Raw genomic sequence first — 25,787 nt, forward strand, 5'->3', positions numbered from 1 at the left:
CTGAGTGTTAGGAATATAATAGACGTAGGAACTTTAGTTGGCTTTCACTGAAATTTTTAAGCATGTTACTCTAACCTTGTTTTCCATTTTTTTTTGATAGGAAACTAGATATTATTAATAATATAAGTTTTACAAAGCAAGCGGATGAGTAATCCGCACGATGACAAAGAACACAACATATTATGCACTATCCTAGCAAGATCATGCCCAAACATAATTCCAATCCCTAATTAATTCAGAAATAGACAAATGTTGAAATTCTTTAATAATGGTTGTCCAGCTCGCGACCCTAAACTTTATCTTCTCCCAAACTTCGTCTGTCGTGTCGGAATTGTCTTGAAAAATTTTTTTGTTTCTCTCCTACCATATAGACCAAAGCGTACAGTGTATGACAATTGGCAGGAAACTCGTAAATTTTCTGTTTGTAACTCCTCCCAGCTCCATGATTATCATATCTGCCGCGTTCCTCGGAAGTATCCATTGAAAACCCAACTCTATCAAGACTTTTGTCCAAATATCTCTAGCGAAAGAGCAATGCACCAGCAAGTGGTCTTGATTTTCTTCATGTCTCTGACATAACACGCACCACTGAGGACACAACATACATAGTGGCCACCTTCTTTGAATGGAATCACAAGTGGGGAGTCTCCCCCGAGCCACAATCCACGCGAAAACCCGTACTTTACGAGGGATCGGTACTTTCCAGATTCTTTCAAAGTAAGGAAAATAAGGAAAAAATGAAAGAGGAAAGAATGAATTGTAAAATGATCGAACTGAGAACACTCCTGATTGGTCTCCCAACCAGACTCTAAAATCCCCCACACCCCTCTGTAGTCTAACCGAATCTAGAACCCCTAAAAGGTTAGTGAACTCACCCACTTTGACCTCATTTAACTCTCTTCTAAAACGAATGTCCCAATGAAAGATTTGATTTGGTCCCTCAGAATGCGATGCCAGAAAGCTGTTAACCGGTTTGTTAGGAGTTGTGCAAATCCTATAAAGTGAAGGAAAACTCTCTTGAAAAAGACTCCCCCTCTCCCAAACATCTTCCCAAAATCGAATGATATTACCCTCTCTTAACACCGCCCCAACCAAAGGAAGAAAAGCCGGATAAGATCGAGAGATAAATTTCCACGGGCTTCTGAAAGTTGTGTTCCTTGCCAAACCCGCATCCCACCCATTTTCTTGAGTACCATAAATGCTTGTTATCACTTTTTTCCATAACTTATCTCCTTCCAACGACCCTCTCCACCACCATTTCCCCAACAATGCTCGATTCCTTAAGCCTATATTCCCCACACCCAAGCCACCCCTGTCCTTAGGTTTAGTAACCTGTTTCCAGCCGACGATATGACAATGCTTATCCCCATCTGCACCATCCCACAAAAAATCCCTTATCAACTTTTCCATCAACTTCTCAACCCTTCTTGGCACTTTAAATAAAGACATGTAATATGATGGCAAAGCGCTCAACACTGTCTGTATCAAAACCAATCTTCCCCCTCTTGAGAGGAAGGCTTTTCTCCATGAAGCTGGTTTCCGTGCCATTTTTGATAAGACCGGTTCCCAAAAATCTATCTTCGATGAATCACCACCCATTGGAACCCCTAGGTACTTTATTGGCAAGATATCTTTTTTACATCCAATCTCCTGTGCCAAATCATCAACTTCTTCATCCGGACAGTTAATTCCCAAAACCAGACTTTTTTCCAAGTTTATTTTCAAACCCGATTGAAGACCGAAGTAATTAAGTATGTCCACTAATGCGACTACATGCCTCTTCGACTGAACCAAAAATAGAGTATCATCCGCAAATTGAAGGTGCGATATCTCCAATTTCCTTCTCCCAACTTCGAGTCCTTTTACTTCATTCAATCCCCTGGCCTTATCAACCATTCTACCCAAAACATCAACCACTAAATTAAACAGGAAAGGGGATAATGGATCTCCCTGTCGAAGTCCTCGCTCCCCCTTGAATTTTCACCTCGGCCTTCCATTAATGAATATCGAAAAGGACACACTCGAAACACATCCCCTAATCCACTTCCTCCATCTTTCCCCAAACCCTTTCATATTCAAGACATAATCCAGAAATCTCCAATCAACATTGTCATATGCTTTTTCCAAATCAACTTTGAGAATCCATCTTTTTTTATGTTTCCTTCGATAGTCCTCCACCACCTCATTCGCAATTAGGCAACAATCCAGAATCTGTCTCCCCTTAATAAAAACACATTGTGTCTCCTTGACAGTTCTATCCAAGACTTTCTTAATTCTGTTAGTCAACACTTTTGCCACTATCTTGTACAAACTCGTTGTGAGACTAATTGGTCTGAAATCCTTCACCATAATCGCGTCCTGTTTCTTTGGAATTAGGCAGATATATGTTTCGTTTGTGATGCCATTAATAACCCCTCCTTCATAAAATTCCTCGAACACTCTCATCAAGTCTGCCTTAACCGTTTCCCAATTATGTTGGAAAAAAGCCATTGTGAAACCGTCGGGTCCTGGCGCTTTATCACCGTCACATTCAAACACCGCTCTCCTAATCTCTTCCTCTGAAAAATCAATCTCCAACTCCTCCGCCTCCATCGACTCTAAAGGACACCATTCCACTCCATCGATCACCCCTATCCCAACCCCGTCCGATTTCCTGTAAAGATTCTTATAAAAGCTAAGTATATGCTCCTCAATCTGTCTCTCCCCAGTGATCGTTGTTCCATCCTCCAACATTAGTTTATCTATCGTAGCCTTGTTCGTCCTGTTTGTCAATAGTGAGTGGAAAAATTTTGAATTTTGGTCCCTTTCCTTTAACCATTTAATTTTCGATCTTTGTTGATCCATCCGAAATCTGAAAAGTGACAATGTTTCTAATTCGCACCTCACTCTTTTTCTTTCTTCGTGTAAAACTTCCGACCACCCTCCCTTGGACTCTAACACATCCAGCCTCTTTATCATCGATGTCAGCTCCTTGTACCTAACACCCACATCTCCAAAAACATCTCGGTTCCATTTTGATGCCTCAACTTTTATTCCTTTCAATTTGAGCATGAACTTATACCCCTCCCACCCCTGACAGCCCACATTACTCCACCACATCCCAACCAAGTCTTTAAATGTATGGTGTGAAAGCCAAGCATTCTCAAATCTAAACGGAGTAGGAATCGACAACACCTTAGTAGTGTCAAGTATTACTGGACAATGGTCCGAAGTAATTCTGGGTAGCACTGTCTGCCTGAGAGTGGGAAACAATTCCCTCCATCCCCCGGCGAAAAGATATCTGTCCAGTCGACAACAAATCGGGTGTGCCCTTAAATTTGACCATGTATACTCTGCGTTCAAGAGCGGAGGGTCATGAAGTCCCAACTCCTCTATCAATATGTCAAAACACATCATGCTCATAGTAATCGAATTGCTATTCAGTTTTTCTCCTGCATTTCGGACCACATTGAAATCCCCTCCCAGGCACCAATTTGCCCCACAAATAGTGCTCAATCCCGCTAATTCATCCCATACATTTCTCTTTCTCTTGGTTTCACTGGTCCATAGATAGCAGAGAACCACCACTTATGCTCTTCGCTCCCACTAATCTCAACCGAGACCGAATGATTCCCTATCAGATTGTTGCTCACCACCACCACCCTTGGATCCCACATAACGAGTATACCCCCCGAGCTTCCAACCGAAGGCAAATAAACCCAATCAACAAATCTGGCTTTCCACAGGCTGGCCACAAATCTTTTATCAATCAACTCTTGCTTAGTTTCCAAGATAACAACTAAATCCGGAGCTTCCTTACGAATGACCGCACGAACAAGCTCTCTCTTTTTTGCCGCCCCTCCTCCTCTTATATTCCAAGTGCATATTTTCATAACAAAGATAAAGACCCCTTCGAGGTTGTTACTCGCTCGTAATTAATTCCCCACTTCAACCTGCTTAATTCTCTTCTTAAAATTCCGGTTGACTTCTTTACCTCATCCCAACAATTTCCTTCTGTATTTTTTCCCCCACTGTGATCTTTAGTATCAGAACTTGTATCCATGTTAGCCCGTAAGGAAATCTCTCTCTCGTTACCCGACTTTTCGTTCTCCTTCCCTGCCCCCCTCCTAAGTAACCACTAGACAACCCCAACACTGTGAAGGAAGAAGGTAATAAACAATGAAGAGAAAAAGGATGATTAAGAGAAGGGAAATGATTACCGGTTAGTACCTTTCCCACATTAGGTATCTCGTTAACGCATGTAATTGGATCAAGGATTGGCGTATTATCCTTCGACGGTGAGAAAAGTCCCTTCAGTAGCGCCTCATCCTCCACAATATTAATTGATTCCTCTGTTTTGAAGGAGAGTTGACTATCGGAATCTGAAATATAAAGCTCATTCTGCAGTAAGTCGTCACTGGAATAATCAAAATCTGTTTCTACACTGTTATCTAAATCATGAATCCCCAACCCTCGGCCATTAGCATCACCAAGGAAATCTTCATCAACTTTACCATTGGCTAGTAACTCCTCGGTATCTTTGAGTCTTCTGCTGTAAACCTTCTCGTAATTTGGCATCCTTACTTTTCTGTACGGCCACCCGAGGTGGTTTTCTTCTCGTCCTCATCTTTACTCATAGAATGAATCGGTGACTGTCTGAAATTTTGTACATCTGTTGGGACTACTTTTCCCATTATCTTGCTTACTTTTCCTTCCAAAACTGTACCCAATTTCTCATTACTTGTTGAGATTCTGTGATTGTTGTCTCTTACCAAAGGAGTCCTCTTCGTGTATTGTGTAGTCATTCCCGTGTGGTCGTCGTAACCAGTATTTTCCGGAGATTTCTGATCTATTTTCTTTCCTGCAGCATCACATGTTGTTTTTGCCTCATTCCTCATCATATTTCTTTGAACATTTGTGTTGCCCCAACCCGCAACTATTTTCTTGCCATTGACAAGTACTGGAGCATAAGTTTGACGCTCGTACTGCTCGTAAGCTTGTGAGTCAAAGGAGTCTACACGAATTCTGATATCTAAGCTCCCTTCTCCCATCTGGATCTTCATTTTGTTAGTTATGAATCCTCCAGCAGTGCCCTTCACCTTTAACTTGGCTGCTTCCAGATCGCGAAATTGCAAAGTTTCCTTGCTGATCTTCAACAGACCCCCACATCGATCCCCAATAATTGCGAAGGTTTCCCTCGACCATAGGTGCCACGGTATCCCATAAATACTCAGCCAACTGTTGCAGCATCTGTCAACCGAATCAGTAGTGTTAATGTCCGGCCTCCATTCATCGAAGATCAAAGACACCCCACCGTCGAAGAATCCTTTTTTGAGCTTCAAAAAATAAGAATACTCATCCGCATTAGATGGCCATCACACTGTTTTGTTTGCTTGAAAGGGAAATAATTCGACTACTTTGTTTGCAGGTTTTCCAAGGACCGTTCGAATCAAATCCCAAGCAATATTCGCCCTATTTCTTGTAACAATGAGTGCCTCATGCCACTTCAATACCGTTATTTCCTTAACCATGTCTTCCTTATCTGCCATCGGGCCTTTCGTATCATCCCTTCGTCTTGTGCTATCTTCATTCTTCATTGTGATTCTTCGATAGATTTTGTGTTCCTGATGTACAGTCGGTTGACGGTCCTTTCTGGTGAAGTTCCCTGATAGTAATCTGCCCAAAGCCTCTGAAATGTTCTTCCAGCCCACTGATTTGAAACCGCTCGGCACTATTGTAATTTGCTTTCGTCCCCTCGAATCGAATTTGTTCACTTCAACAAAGCTTCCACGTTTGTTGTTAATTCTCTGTGCTGTGAATATCGCATTCTTCCCCCTATATCGATGAAAGTCCATGCTTGAATAGGTGTTGTTGATGAACTCCTTGAGTTTCGAGCTTAGCCATCTGGCCTCGTCACGATCGAAGTCCATCAAGTAGTTTGATTTCCTAGTTCTTTCGGCCCACCAAACTGAGCTGCCCCCATTCCCCAGCCTCAATGTAAACACTTTATGTTCAAGCTTTATGACCTCATCCCTTGCTACTAAACCAGAGGCCAAGTTCCGTCTGTTTGATGCATACATTGTTCTTGGAGCAACCGGAATCCCGTCGCAGTAGGTTTCAAGTAATCGAAGACTCTTACTGAAAAAACCGGCTATGTTCAGTGGTGCTCTATTACAACACTAATGAACCTGACACAGTAGGAAGGAAAGTATAATGCCAGCGAAGGTGAAGAGCGAAGTGCGATTCATTATCAGCAAGAAAATCGCAAAAAAGGGTGAAAATGAAAGGCGCCGGTGGTTGAGGTAAGCCGATCGACAAAGCTCAGAGTTTGGACGAGATGATTGAATAGCGGTAGAACTCGGATGCTCGACTGCTGATGGAGGGAGGGAGCATATTCAAAAATTTCTCTCTCTATTGAAGTGATTAATCAAGAACTTTTCCATTTTTTCTGCTTCTGTGGAAAAAATGTTGGATAGGCACTTTACCATCTCCTTATTCTGTCGATCTATTGCATTCTTGTTGTTAAGATATCTAGTTTGGTGTATAGATTGTTGGTAAATCGATGGTAAATCTATAGAATCATATTGTTGAAGACTTTTGCGAGATTGGGCTTTTGTGTATCATTAAAACAATTTCATATTATGTACTTCATGATAGTGGACCACTAGGCCACTGATGTAATTTGTTCTTAACATATCATTAATAAAATATCGTTTCTTATAAAAAAAAATAAATATTGTTGAAGACTATGTGATATAAGGGATTGATTTGAAATCTCATAATATATGGATTGTATTTGCTTTCTCTTTTTTTTTTCTTATTTTTCTTCCCTTCAAAGTATTGTATAGGGATAAAGTATGAAACAGTAAAATACTAGTTCTCTCATTCTCTCATTTCATTAATTACATGAATATTATTGTTGAACAGTGTGCAGCATTATCCGTCAGGTTATTTTTTCAACTGCTGGAACCCTTTCTTTTGAAACTCCTAGCATGCTTCATGTTTCTAACAAGAGTTTCTTATGCGAAAGAATCCTCATATGTAATTTGCAGGGAACTGCTCCTATCACTAGACTAATGGAAACCTCATCAGATTCAGACGACTCCGAACATGGTAATAATAACTTGGCAGATCTATCAAGGGTGGAAAAGTTATTTTTCACTGGTGTACTGGATGAATTGAAGATATCTTTCAGTTACAGCAGCCAGGTAAGAATGGCTTGGTTTTTGGACATACTGTTGCGTAAAAATGTTAAAACTTCAACTATTACTCACTGAATTTGTGCTTGTGTTTTATGTATAGAGCGATCAAAGTTTTGTGAAGCTTCTTCTTTCCGAGGAGAGGCGCTTACTTGAATTTCGTGCAATTGGTGGACAAGTAAGATCATATAGCTTATATAACTCACAACACATTAGATCTTTGTTAAGATGAATCTTTTATGCAGATTGAAGTTTCGATGAGAGAAAATGATGTTTTTATTGGCATGGTTCTTAAAGCCTTGGAGATAGAAGATTTAGTTTGCAGTAAAGGCACATCTCGGACATGTTACTTAGCAAGATCATTTATCAGGAATGAAGAGGCACCTTTCTCGTTGGGCAATACAGAGATCGCAACTCATTCCAGTAATGATGTCAATAAATATGATGGAGACGATGAGTTTTTTGAGGCTTCTGAGAGTCTTCTTGATTCAGTTGGTAGTCCGCTATCACCAGCTGATGGATTGGAGCATATGAGTTCACGGATTACTACTCCATCTCCTAGCTCAAGTTTGACAACACCAAGTTTTGTTCGTGTTCCTGGATTACTGCCTGGTGATACTCATCTGAATGCTGGTCAAATGGGAGTTACTGATGCATTAGACAGTTTTGTCAAATCTCAGATGATTATCTTTGATCAGAATTCAACTCTTTATGCCAATGTTGACAAACAAGTGAGCCGGACTCCATAGTGTTTTTTTAGAGCTTTACTAAGACCCAAGATTTCATTCTCAACAGCATCTTTTGGTATAATTTGGGCATAGCTCTAAATGATACCAAATATGGGGGTAAATTGCATTCAAAGTCTTTTGAACTTTGAAATGTACTGAAACTACCCACCCCATGAGATAAATAACTTGAAGTTAATCAGTCCGTGTTATCGAAATCATTGCTAAAACCCCCACAAGTCAAATTCGGAAAATCCACATGATTTTTGGTCTTACTTTATACATGTGAATATATATAATTATACTTTGTTATTGATTAAGTTGCCACAAAACTTTCAAGTACACCCAAATAGATAATCTAACATATAGAGACTGTGTTGCCAAAGGTGCAAGTGGAGTCTTCTAGCAGAATAAAAGCGCATGCGTGCAAAACGCTCACATGGAATATCTATGCCTCTTGAAACTAGTCGAATAGTCATTTTGACGAGTTTTAACTACTTTTGAGTTACTAATTAGGGCATTTTATAAGTTTATTTAATGGAGTCTAGTAGAATAAAAACATACAAACATTTTTATTTCTATCTATATATTCAGGGTATTTGTGATATTTATGATGATCTTAGTCAACATACGATAAGTTTTAGTACTCTTGCTCATGTGTTTATTCAGCAATAATTTGTATTTCTGTTTTTTTGTCCCACTTTTCTTTCTTCAGGTGGTTGTTACTCTCTCTACCTTGTCATTTTTTTGTCGTAGGCCAACCATTTTGGCCATTATGGAATTTGTAAATGCCATTAACACTCAGGATGATAGCTGCGAATCTTTCAGCGATTCTTCTTCAACAGCTCCTGCACCTCGTGATACATCTATCAGTGATTCTTCTTCAACAGCTCCTGCACCTCGTGATACACCTGAGGAAGCGGTCGATGATTCTTTACCTCATTCTTCAGTTCCACGGGAAGAGCCTGTGATCAAATCTTTACTAGGAAAGGGAAAATCCAGAGTGATCTTTGATTTAGCTTTAAATATGACTCGTGCCGAGATACTTTTGATGAAGGAAAATGGTTCCAAGCTGGCTACTGTATCTCAAAATAATTTCCTTACTACCATAAAGGTTTATATACATCCTTTTTCTTAAGTAGAAAATTTAGGAATTTTACGCTTGCATGGATATGATATTATCTGCTCTCTTCTCGCGGCAGGTTTTTCCTTCTTCTTTTAGCATAAAAGCATCCCTTGGAAATCTTAGGATAAGCGATGATAGTCTTCATAGCAGTCATATGTATTTTTGGGCTTGTGATATGAGGAATCCTGGTGGCAGTTCGTTTGTGGAGGTATTTTACAGTTTGACAATTTTATTGTCACATTTCAGATTGCATGGATATTTAAAATTAAAGTTATGCTCCTAAAATTCCCTGAATGTTGGCAGATTCACTAATTTAAGCCTAAGTAACTGAAATTGTAAATCTTTGTTTATTATTTTTAAAATTTTGTTTGGAAACTGTAGTTTTGAGAGGAAAAATTCACTTCTCATTAACCACGAAAGAGGTACATAAATACGTAAAAGAGTACAGCTAAACCTATAGAAAAGATACAGCAAGATCCCCAGAAAATAGGAACCAACTAACAACCTAAGCTACAAGAAAAGATAAAAGCTAACTAACAAATCAGTCTAAAAGATAAGATATACGCTGGAACGCTAGTTTGACTAACAACACTCCCCCTCAAACTAGCTGATAAATGCTTGTGAGACCAAGTTTTATCATTAGCTCGGTAAAGTTGGGACGAAATAAAGCCTTAGTAAGGATGTCTGCAACTTGCTGTCGAGAGGGAACATAGGTCAATTTTATCACATTGCTCTCGATGTTCTCACTGATGAAGTGCCTGTCTATCTCGACATGCTTAGTTCTGTCGTGATGAACAGGATTTTTGGCTATAGCAATAGCAGATTGGTTATCGCACATTAGATGAATAGGGCCTGAGGTTGAGATTTTCATCTCCTTTAGAAGACGATCCAACCACATTCCTTCACATATCCCTTGAGCTAAAGCACGGAATTCAGATTCCGCGCTACTTCTTGCAACCACGTGTTGCTTCTTGCTTTGCCAAGTAACAAGATTTCCCCAAACAAATGACCAAATCCCGGAAGTGGATTTTCGGTCACTTGGAGAACCGGCCCAATCAGCGTCCGTACATACTTCGATAGATCTGTTAGGTGACTTTGAAAACATGAGGCCTTTCCCCGGATCAGCTTTGAGGTATCTAAGGATACGATATACTGCTTCCATGTGAACATCTGAAGGATCACTTAAGAATTGACTAACTCGGCTCACAGAGAAACTAATGTCCGGACGTGTGTGAGTGAGATAGATTAACTTCCCTACGAGGCGCTGATATTGACCTTTATCCGCCGCAGCTTCTTCAGATCGAGGCATCAGTCGAGTGTTTGGGTCCATTGGAGTATCAACTGGCCTACATCCACTCATTCCTGTTTCACTGAGCAAATCCATCACATACTTACGTTGAGACACAGAAATACCCTTAGTAGACCGAGCCAGTTCTAAGCCGAGAAAATATCTTAGGTGCCCCAAATCTTTGATTTCAAATTCACTTGCGAGAAGTCCTTTTAATCGTCGTGATTCATCATTGTTATTCCCGGTGAGTATGATGTCATCTACGTACACAATAATGATGGTGATACGTCCATCCTCAAAGTGCTTATAAAAAAGCGTATGATCAGCTTGTGATTGAGAGTAGTTATCTAGTTTCAATACCTTGGTGAACCTCTCAAACCATGCACGCGGAGATTGCTTGAGTCCATACAAGGCTTTCTTGAGTCTACACACTTTACCCGTTGTTTGCTCAGATTCAAATCCCGGGGGAACATCCATGTAAACTTCTTCAAGTAAGTTGCCATTCAAGAATGCCTTCTTTACGTCCAGTTGGAACAATGGCCAGTCTTGATTTGCTGCAATGGATAGCAAGACCCGGATAGTGTTGAGTTTAGCAACAGGTGCGAAAGTCTCTTGGTAATCAATACCATACGTTTGTGTGTACCCTCGTGCCACAAGATATCAATGCTTCCATCTGCCTTTTGTTTCACCGAGTACAACCATCTACACCCTACGGTTTGCTTCCCTGGAGGAAGTTGGGTTAGGATCCATGTTTCATTATTTTGCAGAGCTCGATACTCTGTTAAAGTAGCTGATTTCCACTCCGGAATCTTCATTGCCTCGTGAACAGATCTAGGAATGGAAATCTCATCTAATGCTGTCACACAAGCCTTGTATTTGGTAGATAGGTTTGAGTATGATACAAACCTCTGGATAGGGTGATTGGTGCAGGTCCGAGTACTTTTTCTCAGAGCAATAGGAAGTTCTGGACTATGATCATCTCCTGGTGGTCTTGGTTGCTGATCGGTACCAAGTTCGAGAGTAGGCGAAGTGCTAGTATGTTCAGGAGAGCTTGTGGCAGACGATTGGTGGTGCTGATTTTGTTCAGGCACATTTACTCGTTGTCTCCGAGTGTACATTTTTATTGGTTCATCGAGAAGAGAAAGGTGTTTGGGATAATCACACGGAGATATGGTGGGTGAGTCAGGATCAGGAGTGGCAGTGGCCATCTGAATAGGAACAGAGACCGGAGTAGTGTTAGGAAGAGGAATGTGATCAGTGTTTTCAAGAAGGGATTCCCAATTGAGTGACTCGTAAGTAGTGTGGTTCTCCCCCTGAATAACATTATTTGAAAAATAGGGCTTATCCTCAAAGAATGTAACATCCATTGAGTGGAAGAATTTTTGTGTAGTAGGGCAGAAGCACTTGTACCCTTTCTTGGAAGGAGAATATCCTAGAAAAATGCAACGAATTGAGCGAGCATCAAGCTTACCACGATGTTGGGAATGGACATGAACAAAGGCCGTACTCCCAAAAAGTTTGAAAGGTATATTTGTGATTAAGTGACTACTAGGGTATAAGGACAGAAACACATCTAATGGACTCTTGAATTTAAGAACACGAGAGGGAAGGCGATTGATTAAATATGTGGCTGTAAGAACTGCTTCACCCCAAAATTTTTTAGGTACATTAGATTGAAAGAGGAGAGAACGAGTCATGTCGAGTATGTGGCGATTCTTTCTTTCCGCAACACCGTTCTGTTGTAGAGTATCTACACATGAACTTTGTTGCATGATACCATGGGCTTGAAAGAAAGGGCTGAGAGTTCTGTTAAAGAATTCCCTAGCATTATCGGTTTTTACTACCTGAATATTTGTTTTAAATTGAGTGTGAACCATGGCATAAAAGTTTTTAAAGATCGCTATAGTTTCAGATTTATCTTTCATGAGGAAGGTCCAACTTAAACGAGTGTGGTCATCAATAAGCAAGAGAAACCATCTAGCCCCGGTGATATTTGGAATCCGATTTGGTCCCCAAATGTCACCGTGAATGAGAGAGAAGGGTGTGCTTGGTTTGTATGGCACCGGAGAATATGTGCCACGAGTGTGTTTGGAAAATTGACAAATATCACAGTGAAATGAGTTTGGATTTTTATTGATGAACAGAGAAGGATACAATGTTTTTAGGTAAGAAAAATTGGGATGGCCAAGACGATAGTGCCATAACATGATTGCACTATCTTTATTAGACTGACTTCCTAAGTGGCTTTCTAATTTATTGATTGACCAACACTGAGGACTGTCACACCTTCTCGGTTTAGGTTTGATTTGAAGGAGATAGATGCCGGAGCAAAGTCTAGCACTGCCAATCGTCTTCCCCGAGCTCATATCCTGAAATACACAACAATTCGAATGGAAAGTGGTCACACATTTAAGGTCACAATTGAGTTTGCTCACAGAAATAAGATTACAGTCAATGGTTGGAACAAACAGCACAGATTGAAGGACAATGGATTCAGATATATGAATTTGGCCTTCTCCAATTACTCGGGTGCGAGTGCCATCTGCAATACGCACTGTTTGGTAGTTGGTGCATGGAGAATACGTTGAAAATAAGGATCTGTCACCTGTCATGTGATCCGAAGCTCCGGAGTCGACAATCCATGGAGTAGAGGATGATTGTGACACATGAAGACCAACACTAGGGCTGTTGGTTGCAGCAGTAGATTGAGTTCCCACCTGAGAGAACATCTTCTGTAGGGCATCCATTTGATCTTTGGTGAAAGGTGTGGTTGCATGATGGACAGGCTGTGTGACTGTGTTTGCACGTGCCTCTCGGTCTTGGTTCCGATTTGGCTTCCAATCAAGAGGCTTACCATGAATTTTCCAACACGTTTCTTTTGTATGGCCTGGCCTCTTGCAATGGTCACACCAAGGTCGACCTTTAGGATGATAGTTGCTATTGTTGCGAGAGGCAAGAGCAGTGGGGTTGGTGGTTGTATCACTAGTGGAGATGAGAGCTGAGGTTTCGATGGTTAGTTGACTGTCTGATTGGCCGAGTATGACACGTTTACGGCTCTCTTCTCGGCCGACTTCAGAGAATACTTCACGAAGGGCTGGTAGAGGTTTAGTCCCGAGGATACGGCCTCGCACATCATCAAGAGTCTTGTTTAGACCCATAAGGAATTTGAATATGCGCTTGGTCTCAATAATTTGACGGAAGAAGACACTGTCGTCCGCACATTTCCAATTATAAGACTGGAAGAGATCCATTGTTGCCAATATCGGGTAAGTGTGGTGAAGTACAATGTGACAGATTGCTCACCTTGTCGGAGATCTTGCAGTGTACTTTCAATGTGAAATAGTACAATAGTGTTTTCACTGCTGGAGAAAGTATCACGGGCCGCATCCCAGATTTCCTTTGCTGTAGAGTACAATAGAAAGTTCTCGCCAATGTCTATGGTCATCGAGTTGATTAACCAAGACATGACAAGATTGTTTTCAGAACGCCAAACTTTGAAGGTCGGGTCATTTTGACTAGGCTGAACAGCAGCACCAGAGAGGTAATCATCTCGTCCTCGTCCACTAATGAACATCATCATGGATTGGGACCATTGGAGATAGTTTTTATCAGTCATTTATGACTGGTAATCAAACTAGTTATAGGACTGTTTTCTGTAGGATAAGAAGAAGATGAGGGAAATGAAATAGATCCCTTTGGAGATTTCTCAGATTCATCACTCATGGCTCTGATACCATGTAGTTTTGAGAGGAAAAATTCACTTCTCATTAACCACGAAAGAGGTACATAAATACATAAAAGAGTACAGCTAAACCTATAGAAAAGATACAGCAAGATCCCCAGAAAATAGGAACCAACCAACAACCTAAGCTACAAGAAAAGATAAAAGCTAACTAACAAATCAGTCTAAAAGATAAGATATACGCTGGAACGCTAGTTTGACTAACAACAGAAACATTTGATTGCAAAGATTAGAGACTGGTTATTATATTCTTCTATTTTATTATGGATGTAACTTTTTGACTTAAAAGTTAAAAGAATTTCATCATTTGACCTAGAAGATTAAGCATCAGTATGTGCTGTTACCTGACCAAGTGGATTCTGGGACCCTCTTGCAAAATTTGAAGATGTTTGTGATCCAGATACTTATAATGCATGTATACAGAAAAATCTGTTTGGGACATGGCTCTAAATTATTAACTTCTAGTGAGATTATTCAATAGTTTTGGGTTAATGGAGTTTTATATTTTTCATTTTCAATTTTTCTAGGTTTATTAATCCCATGTTGCATTTTCCTCAAATATTATGTATAAACAATTGCATTATTTTATTCAGTTGACTAAATTATTTTGATGGTATATGGTGCACAAATGAGTTAATTGTTTTTTCTGTGAATTTACAGTTGGTATTTTGTTCGTTTAGTCGTGAAGATGAAGATTATGAAGGTTATGACTACAGCCTCGTTGGGCAGCTATCTGAAGTTCGAATAGTCTATTTGAATCGATTCGTGCAAGAGGTAATATTTTTTGGTTTGTTTCACAATCTCTCCTTGCTTGAACGTGCGGCTGCGTTAATTTCATTGTGTCAAATTACTTGCAGGTAATTAGTTATTTTATGGGCCTAGTTCCTAGCAATCCCAAGGATGTTATCAAGGTAAATGATCAGGCAGCAAACTCAGAAAAGTGGCTTACAAAAGGTGAAATCGAAGGATCGCCTGCTATGAAGTTGGATCTTTCTCTTAATAAGCCAATTATATTAATGCCTCAAAGAACGAACAGTAAAGAGTGAGTTTGAAATTTCATTGTCATCTTGATTATGATATACATGCACAATCAGCTCATTGTATATTCTTTAGTTACATTAAACCAAGTGTATGATGTACATAATTATGTCATCTTGCAGTTATTTGAAGCTGGATGTAGTTCAAATTGCTGTTCAGAACACCTTTAAATGGATTGGAGGGGGAGAAAATGAAATGAAGGCATTACATTTGGAAATTTTAAAAATTCTTGTAAGATACCTTTCACCTTGATGCATATTAGCTTAAAGCATTGTGCCTGGATTGTTGTTTGGCCCACCAGAAATTAATTTTCCTTTGTTTTATTTTCTGGAGTAGGAGATGTAGCTTCATGGTTTCTTATTATGGATTATCCTAATCTCTTTTCATTTTATTTTGTTGCATCATTTAACACTCTGTTGCTTAAATTTTTTATTGAATTAAATTTTGATGCCATTTTTGACTTATTTCCTTGCCTAATCTACATTTTATCATTTTCAGTTTGAAGACATCAACCTAAATGTTGGTTCCGGATCAGAATTGGGTGAAAGCATAATTCAAGATGTCAAGGGTGTATCAATTGTCATTCAGAGAACACTTCGTGACTTGCTCCATCAAATTCCGAGTATAGAGGTTTCCATTAAGGTATTGAACCTGCATTTAAAGCCTGAGAGAGCTTTGATGTACATTGTTTTATCTCATTATCCTTTGTCCATATAATTTTTTTGAATGTCATCTTCTACCTGTTTTAAGTGCTGATAATCTTGTGATGCCACATCTATCATTTGCAATGTGGTCTACGACTATAGGTTGTAATATTAGTATGATTTATCTGCTTCTATGTGCAATTTCTGTTTCTCTTTCATTCATAATTTGCTTTCTTTGTTTCGGAATCCAGATTGAAGCTCTGAAAGCAGCTTTATCCAATAAAGAGTATGAAATAATTATGGAATGTGCACTGGAAAATATTTCAGAGACCCCAAATATCGAGCCTCCTTCTAAAGATGAAGGCTTGTCCCGTTCAGTTGATGCGTTTGAACATTCAGGTACTCTAGATTCAAGTCCTGCAAAATCTGAAACGGAGAACAAGGAAAAAACATGGGTTACAACAAAGATTTCAGTTGATATTGATCTGGTTGAACTTAGCATTCACTATGGGATCACAAGGGATGCGCCTCTTGCCACTCTACAGGTAGTTCATGAGCTACACTTCTGAATTTTCACGCTTAAATCAATTATGAGATCACATAATATGTCACATATCTGTATAATATTTCTTGAAACATCATGCCAAGCAAATCAGTCCCATACTCAACAACTGTACCACCTTCTTGGTCATCACTCAGATCATAATTTTCTATGAGCATGTTGACTGGCTCGTACCCTTTAGGAAATCCTTAGCATACTTTTGTTATGATATGAAATTCTCTTGTTGAGAGTGGGCCACTACTATACCAAGAAAGTACGTTATTTTACCAAGCTCTTTGATATCGATTTCTTTCACCAAACACTTGTTCAACTTTGAGGGCTTCCATATCGTCATAGCCGCTATTTTGTCATGCACATAAACCGATAACATTGTGTCATTCTTCTAAAGCTGAATGTTTCATGAACAAGGTATCCAAGTCTCACCACAACTTTGGTTAATCTTCCAAACCGGACCGCCATGAGGTTGTTTGAGTTCATGCAATGTCTTCTTGAGGCCTATTTTGCTAACCACAAATGCACCTCATATCTCTTTATTTTCGCTCCCATGCCTATATTCACAGAAAACGCTCACGTACGACCCACTAACTTCTTCTCTTTAGACAGGTTTTACTTCTCACGTATCATGTTATTTAGGGCCTTTATTTCTTCCAAAGCTGCAACTATTCATTTTGAATCTCTCAAGGTTTCATATATATATTCGTCTAAATTGTTACACTATCAAATAGTAATATAAATGCCCTATGAACAATCTACAATATGACAAATACTTGGAAATATGATGTTGTGTACAAAAGCTTACCTGTTTTCTGTTAACGGGAATTACATATAATATCTAGTGGTGAATCTGATAGGTTCTGAGGACAAGTTTTACAGAATGATACAGGCCTCCTTCGGTAAACAATTGGTTCACTTTGTTGGACGAATTCTCCCCCTTGGACTGCTACTACTTATTGTAGCTTCTTGTAACAATAATGTCAGAGACTCGGAGGATAAGGATGGTATAGTTGACACAAATGGAGACTGAGGCACACACAAGGGGATATATAGAAGGTTCCCAATGATTATCTTCGTTTAAGTATTTTCCTGAGGAGAATCAAGGGGATATAATTGTTGATGTTCCAAGAATGTTACATCATCGGATGTATAGAACTTTTTTGTGATAGGATTTTTTACATTTATGTACTCTTCGAGTGGTAAAATATTATATAAAGATACATCTGACGGTCTTTAGATCAAGTTTCTTACAGAACACTTAGTCGAAAAGAGCTAAGTAACAAATATGAGGCATTCTTTTTGGAGAGTACTGATTGGTACATGGGATTTGGGTGGTATAGATAGGAGTTATTAGATAAGAAGAAGTTAATGTAGAGTCTCCTGTGGAACATCAGTAAGCATGAGTGGTTGAGCTACCTCCAACTGATGATTTACTCTTCTGCAACCCCATTTTATTCCAAAGGGAGAGGGTGGAATGGTGGATGTTCTTGAGCTTTGATGAAATATGCCTTCCCATGGAAGAAGATGAGCCATCTCTTGCCTGTTAAGTCCTCCCCGTCCGCCGCGCACCCCTCTCCGACACCCCCGTCTCCTTCCGCCATTATGTGTTCCATCGTCTCTTTATTTCTTCCTTTTTTTCTTTTTTTATTTGTTCTTCCATTCTTCTCCAGACTATCACTGTTCGACCCAATCCTCCGCGACCTACACCGACCATTTTTGACCGTCGTCCACCGATATTCTTCCTACCGGCGACCCATCTCATACCTTTATTTCGCAGCCGCTTCTTTTTTTTCTTCCTGTTTAGAGGTGTCCCCCCTTCCCTTTCCGGTCTTGCTGGATGTCTTTCTTTTCTTTCATTCCAAGGCCTAGCGAGTTTGCCGTTTTTCCTTAGGTTTTCCCCTTCATTTTATAGCAGAGCATTGGGTTCTCTCTCTTAGTTTCGCCTTATATTGAGTGGTAGTTGTGCAGTAGCTTTGCTTTTGAGGTTTCATGATAGCCTTATTGGTTTGTAAGGTTTTTAACTATGAGGCAACAACTTAGGGAGATTAACCAGCCTTGGAGAAACTTCAGAGATCCTTCTTTCACTCAGTTGGAAGATGAATTCAAGATTGAACACAAATTATTTCAGATTAAAGGGGTGATAGGGGGGTTACAATTCGATTCAATGAAAGAACTAGGAATGTGAGCTATTTTCTGGAAATTGACCTTGGTGGTGCTCATTGGATTTGTATGAAGTTTTGGGATTTTATCGAAGATTGCAGTTCTAGATTGGGGTTTGGTCGGTATAGAGCAGTAATTGTACTCATTGTTAACAGAATCAGCAACAGTAAAGGTTGTTTTTGGAGTTAAGAAAGATTCAGCACCAAGGTATAACAGCGTAATATCATACCGAGTGGTAATGCTTCGTGGGGGTGGATCATAAATGGGATGCTTAATGAATCGTATATATGTTTGATACCAAAGAAACATGACTCATTAAAGGTTAAAGACTTCAGACCCATTAGCCTCACAACCAGCTTATACAAGATAATAGCAAAAGTGCTGGCTACAAGGATGAAAAAAGTGTTGTCACATACATTGTCAAAATCTCAAAATGCATTTATTGAGGGAAAGCAAATATTGGATTGTTGTTTGATTGCGAATGAGTTGGTGGAAGAAGGGAAGAAGGGAAGAAGAAAAATAAAAAAAGGTGGGTATTGAAAATTGATTTTGAAAAAGCGTATGACAACTGTTGAATGGGATTTCTTGGATTTCGTATTACGGAAAAAGGGTTTTGGGGAGAGATGGAGATGATGGATAAGAGGATGCATATCTAATGTTCGTTTTCCTTCATGATTAACGCGAGACCGAGGGGGAAATTTAAAGCATATAGAGGGCTTAGACAGGGAGATCGAGAAATTTAAAGCATATAGAGGGCTTAGACAGGGAGATCCTTTATCGCCATTTTTGTTCAATATGGTAGTGGACGTTTTAGGAAGCTTGATTGACAAAGCAAAAGAGGCGAACTTAATCCAAGGGTTTGAAGTCGGCCGAGAAAAGTTAGAAGTATCGCATATCCAGTTTGCGGATGATACATTGTTTTTTGTCAAGAGGGAGGAAACACATAAGCTTTTTGGTGCAAGTCGTGAAGTCGTTTTGTGATATGTTAGGATTGAGGATCAATTGGGACAAGAGTGCTTTATTGGGTTTAAATCAAGAAGAAGTAAAAGAGGAAGAGATATCTCAGAGGATTGGTTGTCGTAGGGATCAATGGCCAATAAAATACTTGGGAGTCCCTCTAGGGGGTAACCCTCTAAAAGTGTCTTTTTGGGAACCTATCATGATTAGGATAACTAGAAAATTGGCAACTTGGAAAAAGGTTTTTTGTCCAAAGGGGGAAGAGTAACATTGATTGCTGCTGTATTGAATGCTTTGCCTATATACTTCTTGTTCCTCTTCAAGGTACCAAAAAGAGTAGCGGGGGTGATGGAGAAAATAATGAGAGATTTTCTGTGGGACGGAAATGAGGGTTAACCACGTTGTCATATGATTGGGTGGGAACAAGTTTGTAGACCGAAAGAGAAAGGTGGCTTAGGTATCGGGAATATTTGTTTGAGAAATAAAGCGTTATTGGGAAAATGGTGGTGGAGGTTTAACGTTGAAAATGAGCCGTTGTGGAAAAGGATAATAAAGAGTAAGTATGGGTTACAAGAAAATGGATGGGATGCGGGGTTGGCTACGAATGTGACGTTCAGATGTCCGTGGAAGTTCATCTCTAGATCTTACCGACTTATCACCGACTACTGAGATTAGTGGTTCGAGGGGGTACAAAAATCAGGTTTTGGGAGGATATTTGGTGGGGGGATTTACCTTTCCGGGACTTGTTTCCTTCTTCATTTCAGATTTCTTCGGTTCGTAATTTGCTTATATCTTATTTTATTGCATTTGATAATTAATCACATGATTTTTCTTGGGATTTGCATTTCCGAAGATCTCTCCGAGAGGAGGAGATCATTCAGTTGTCTTCGTTTTTAGGCATTTTGGAGAGGGTAAGATTGGTGGAAGGGGTCGATGATATTCGAGAGTGGGAGGGGTATCCGTCCGGGAAGTTCACAGTCAAATCTTTTTTCCAATAATTCTTTTCTGCAAATAATCGTGCCCAAGATTTCAAATTTTTCCATATCATTTGGAAAACTCCTAATCCGACAAAGATTCAGATATTCTCGTGGACGGCAATCCTAGGAAAATTACCGACATCCGATGTGATGCAAAAGAGATGGCCTAAATATGCTTTTTGCCCCAACTGTTGTGTGTTGTGTCGTAAGGATTTGGAAACACAAGATCATATGCTCATTCATTGTAAGTTCAGTAATGAATTGTGGGCTAGGGCTTTGGAAGAAATGAGACTGGCTTGGGTTGTGCCGAAAACAACACAAGATTTTTTTAATACGGATCTTGGACAAATGCTCGGCAAAAGAGGTAAAATTTTTTGGAGAATGGTGATTCATGGAATTTGTTGGGCAATCTGGTTAGAGAGAAATAGAAGAATTTTTGAAGAATTGGAAGACAGCACATAAGTATGTTGGGAAAAAATCAAGATCAAAATATCAAACTGGATTGGATCTAATAAAGAGTTTCAGGGCTTATCGGTACTTGATCTTCTATGAGATTGGACTTATGTGTATTGTTAATTGAATGCTTTTCTCTTTCTTGGTAGTGGACCACTAGTCCACTTCATGTAATGGAAACAATCACATATTAATAATATTATTATTATGTTTCTTATTAAAAAAAAAAAACAAGCAGGTGATGATGTATGAATGCAGGAACAAATGGGTTAGGAACTCAGGTTTTTTGGTTTCCTTGGACATTATGGACAATAAAATGTTTCGTATAACATGTGATCAGTGTGGGGGTTTATTGGAGATTCATAGGGACACTACACTGTTTAAGGATCCCATGGCAGCTAAAGCAAAAGTCAAAGGTCCTAAAGATGGTTTTATTAACAGTTCGTTACAAATTCAATTGCAATCCGGACCAATCACGATTAGATTAGTAGTGGGCTCAATTCGATTACCGACGAACCCGTTTCAAGATCAGCGATCCTACGCGCATGTGGTTGGTTGGTGATAAATTGATAGTAGAGGATGAGAGAAGGAAATTGGGGGTTTCTTTATAGAAACCAAAGGGGATAGAGCATGGGGAAAAATTCTTCGGTAGTGAGAGAGTCTCATGGAGTCGAGAGCAAGGGAAGTTGAACTCTTTTGTAGGTAAAGATATCAATGGAATTGATGGGGTAGTTAAGGAGATTCACCATTTGTTGCCTCATAATCTTTAAAAGTCAAACCATTTTTTTGGTGAAGTATGCAACTTAGGAGGTGCGGATTTGATCGTTAGTAACAATCGCATCAAGGACAAGTTCAATTTGACAGTAAGTAGCTCAAATGCAATCTTGGGCAGTTCAGCTTCTTTCCCTGAGGTTCGTAAGAGAGTTATTGAACAAGATTAACCTGAAAGGTTTTGGCAACTTTAGCACTGGTGTTGTCCAAGCGGGATCAAGATTAGATGATTTAGGTGCAATAAAGTTAAATTTGGAGAAACAAGCAAGCCATTGATTTCTAATTATGACAAAGTTTAAGTTAGAAAGAAATCGTACTTGGATGCTAGCAATGCAATTAACAACGAAGGCTATCTTTACAGGGGATATTTCTTGGTGGTGGAGGCTGAGGCTTTCAACAGAGGGGACCCAAGATATATGTAGAATCAGCCTCATCATGCTTTGATTGAAGATAGCTTTGTAGAATACTTTGATTCATTTGTATCCGATAGTCTGCAATCCTTGAGTTCGGAAGGCTTAGCACAAACCCCCTTAGCAGTGAAGAACATTAAGAGTTTGTTTGCATCATCTTCTAGTCTTTTGCAAAGCAGTAGTCTTGCGGAAAGAAAGGCCAGACAATTGTAGTTATGCAGGAGATTAGACATGATTTTTATTGCAAGTATTCGGAAGTCTAGGTTTGTGGAGTGGATAGTTTTACCAGCTATTGGTCGATCGGGGGGATTTTGGTAATTTGGGATTCAAGGCCAATGACTGTCAAGGATAGCCTGGTAGGAGCGTATTCAATTTCACTCGAAATTGTAAAGGACAACGAAATAAAATGGTTGTTTTCAGTAGTGTATGAACCATGCAAACCAAGAGAAAGACAAGAATTTTGGGATGAATTGGCAGGGCTGAATTTCTTGTGTGTAGAGCGATGGTGTGTAGGCGAATTTTAAGTGGTGTTATCTTTGAGTGAAAAATTGAATAATAATTCCCTGACTAGCAGCATGGTTTGTTTTTATTTCTTAAAAAAGAAACTTGAGTTGAGTGATCCACCTCTATTGAATGCAAAATAAATTTGGTCCAATTTTAGAACATCACCCATTTGTTGCAGACTCGACAGTTTTTTGTTCCCAAAATAGTGGATTGAATATTCCCATTTTCCAACATAGTGTTTTACCTAGATAGGGATTGGAGCGGAAAGAAAGATGGAGCGGCTAAACAGACGAACCCGATTGAGAAGAAGGCAGTGGAAAGAAAGATGGAGCGGCTAAACAGACGAGAAAAAACGAACAAAATAGTAGCCTGAGTTAAGAATCTGGTTATCGGCGGCCGGTGATCGGCGCCGAAACCGAAGTAATGGTGCGGTCGATGGTGATAATTAGTTGAAGATGTTGAGCGAAGATGAAAGAAAGTCGATGGAATGGAAGATGGACGAGAGATAGCATTTTTGAAAAATTCTCTCTCTATGAGTGCTGCACCTAAGAACGAGTAGAGCTTCAATCTTTTTTTAATAAGAAACATTATTTTGTTAATAATAATATAAGAAAGAGTACATCAGTGGACTAGTGGTCCACTCTCATATTGAATAACATAATATCAATGCAATGTTAATGATACACATAATCTCAATCTCTCAATAAATATACTATCGAGACATTCTTGAAGTTTTCGTGAGTGCCGATCCACATTGCAATTTTGATCTTCATTTTTTCCCAGCATATTTATGTAGTTTCTTCATTGTCATAAAAAATTCTTCGATTTCTTTCCGACCATACCATCCAGAATAAACAATGAACCACAACTTGCCAAAAAATTATACCCCTGGTACCAGTTAGCTGCCCTAAATCCATAGAGAATAGTTCCTTTGTTGTCTTAGGCATAACCCAAACCAATCGAAGCTCTTGCAAAGCTCTAGCCCATAATGAGATCGTGAATGGACAATGGATGAGCATATGATCCTGAGTCTCTGTTTCATTTCTACACATCACACACCAGTTTGGAAACAAAGCAATTGCGGGCCATCTTTTTTGAATCATCTCCGAGGTCGGTAGCTTGCCCTGAGTTGCTATCCAAGAAAATAGTTGGATCTTTTTTGGAATGAGAACTTTCCGAATAACATGGAAAAGAGGAAAAACTGGAAAACGATTATGTGGGAAAAACGACTCGAAGAAAGATTTAACTGAGAAAATATTCGAAGAATCCCCCCTCCACTCAAGAAAATCATCTACCCCTTCAACTAATCTAATCGAGTCTAACACACCTAATAACTCGGACAACTGAGCAATCTCCTCATCTCTCACATCTCTTCGAAAATGCAAATCCCAGGATTGGGTAGATGTGACATGATCAAAACGGACAAAATGTAATATAGGCCGGTTGTGAATTGTAGATAACTGAAATAATGCTGGAAAAAGATCTTTAAAAGGAAATTCCCCCCACAATCTATCCTCCCAAAATATAGCCTTGTTTCCTCCTCTCGCCTTAATTGAAACTCTCTGCTTAAAAGTCGGGTATAACCGGGATCTCATCACGAATCGAAATGAGTTTCCTGACAAAACAAGAGTCATTCTTGTGTACCTTTCCGAGAGATTTTGATATACGTAATTACTGCTGTTGAATCCATAGTTTAAAACAAAATTTTTTTTAGATGTGGAGTAGAAGCCTCTGTGGTACCAAGAAAGCAGAAACAAATATTTGGAAAAATCTTTGCACATATATGTACAGAACTTGAGAAACAATTTTGGAGTCATTCTAGGAATTACACCACTAATATAGCCTAAAATAAGAAACTAAATTACAACCTGAATAACAAATTAAATTAAGAAGATTCTAATTCTATTCAACATTCTGTGTTGATCCTCGATCCTCATAAGCCTTTTCCAGCAAACTATCAATTACTTTCATGGTTTGGTCTATGTACATAAGAACGATCGATTGCTCCATGTTATAATGAAATTATTTCTTATATTTTATTTGGTTATCTTTCCTTTCATTTCTTTGTTTTTTAATTTTTTCAATTTACTCGACTTATAGTATTTTCTATTTCAGATAAGCGGGGTGTGGCTTTTATACAAGTCTAATACTGTGGGAGAAGGTTTTTTTTCGGCTACACTGAAGGGTTTAATTGTAGTTGATGACCGTGAAGGTACAGAACAGGAGCTTAGGTTGGCAATTGGGAAGCCTGATATGATTGGATACAATCCTTCAGAATCCCCGAGTGGGAGTTTGAATAATGATACTGTTGAGGCCACTCCTCTACTGGACAGCACTAGAAAGTTTGTTCCAGCATTGCTCATTCTTGATGCTAGATTTTGTGAGAAGACAACATATGTTGTTTTGTGCATCCAAAGACCCCAATTGCTTGTTGCAATTGATTTTTTACTTGCCATAGTTGAGTTTTTTGTTCCCACAGTCCGTGGTTCACTGTCAAATGAGGAGGACCCTAACTCTTTGCAATTTGTGGATGCGCTCATACTCGACAAACCGACTTTCTGTCAACCACGTCCTGAATTCTCGATTGCTCCCCATAAACCTTTGATTGTAGATGATGAAAGATTTGATCTTTTCACATATGATGGAAGAGGTGGGATTTTGTATTTGAAAGATAGACAAGGATTGAATCTCTCTGGTTCAAGTAGGGAAGCTTTAGTTTATGTCGGGAATGGGAAAAAACTTCAATTTACAAATGTTACTATCAAAGTAGGTACTCATGCATCTTGTTTTATTTATTTATTTTTGTTTTTACTTCTAAAATCAATAGTTTAATTGCTTGCATACTTTCTGCCTTCGTCTTATTATTATAGAGTGGGAAATGCTTAGATTCATGCATTCGACTTGGATCCAACAGCAGCTATTCAGCTAGTGAGAATGATAACGTCATTCTGGAGGAAGAAAATGGAAGCCCCTCTCCTGGTTCTTCAGGAAAAAATGCGACTACTGCCGCATCACAAAATACTGTTTCTGAAAGCTCCATGGAATTGACATTTGAATTACAGGCATGACAATTGATCGAGATACTTTACGTTTATGCATTTTCCAATGAGTGGTGGTTGACGTTTTAGGTTGTTTCTTAACGAACAGTGTTCCTGCAATATTTCAGACTTAGAACCTATACCTTACAAATGGAGAAGACTATAACTTTGTTTTTATTTGATGTACAAGAACATAGAACGTGCATGCATCTGATCATGA

General features: G+C 39.2%; 1 protein-coding gene across 3 annotated transcripts in view; it reads left to right on the top strand.

Annotated features, from left to right (window-relative positions):
* LOC142542773 (uncharacterized) overlaps positions 1-25,787 on the top strand; it is a 74,969-nt gene that overhangs the window by 19,574 nt on the left and 29,608 nt on the right. For all 3 annotated transcript variants that reach the window (XM_075649594.1, XM_075649595.1, XM_075649596.1), the window contains 12 exons: positions 7,032-7,187; positions 7,282-7,356; positions 7,424-7,909; positions 8,619-9,017; positions 9,106-9,237; positions 14,720-14,833; positions 14,917-15,101; positions 15,220-15,328; positions 15,596-15,739; positions 15,993-16,286; positions 24,645-25,295; positions 25,400-25,591. In XM_075649594.1, coding sequence (XP_075505709.1) covers positions 7,032-7,187; positions 7,282-7,356; positions 7,424-7,909; positions 8,619-9,017; positions 9,106-9,237; positions 14,720-14,833; positions 14,917-15,101; positions 15,220-15,328; positions 15,596-15,739; positions 15,993-16,286; positions 24,645-25,295; positions 25,400-25,591 — 2,937 coding nt within the window. The remainder of the gene's footprint in view (positions 1-7,031; positions 7,188-7,281; positions 7,357-7,423; positions 7,910-8,618; positions 9,018-9,105; positions 9,238-14,719; positions 14,834-14,916; positions 15,102-15,219; positions 15,329-15,595; positions 15,740-15,992; positions 16,287-24,644; positions 25,296-25,399; positions 25,592-25,787) is intronic.

The sequence above is a fragment of the Primulina tabacum genome, chromosome 4 (assembly GCF_025594145.1).
Source record: "Primulina tabacum isolate GXHZ01 chromosome 4, ASM2559414v2, whole genome shotgun sequence".
Lineage (NCBI taxonomy): Eukaryota > Viridiplantae > Streptophyta > Magnoliopsida > Lamiales > Gesneriaceae > Primulina > Primulina tabacum.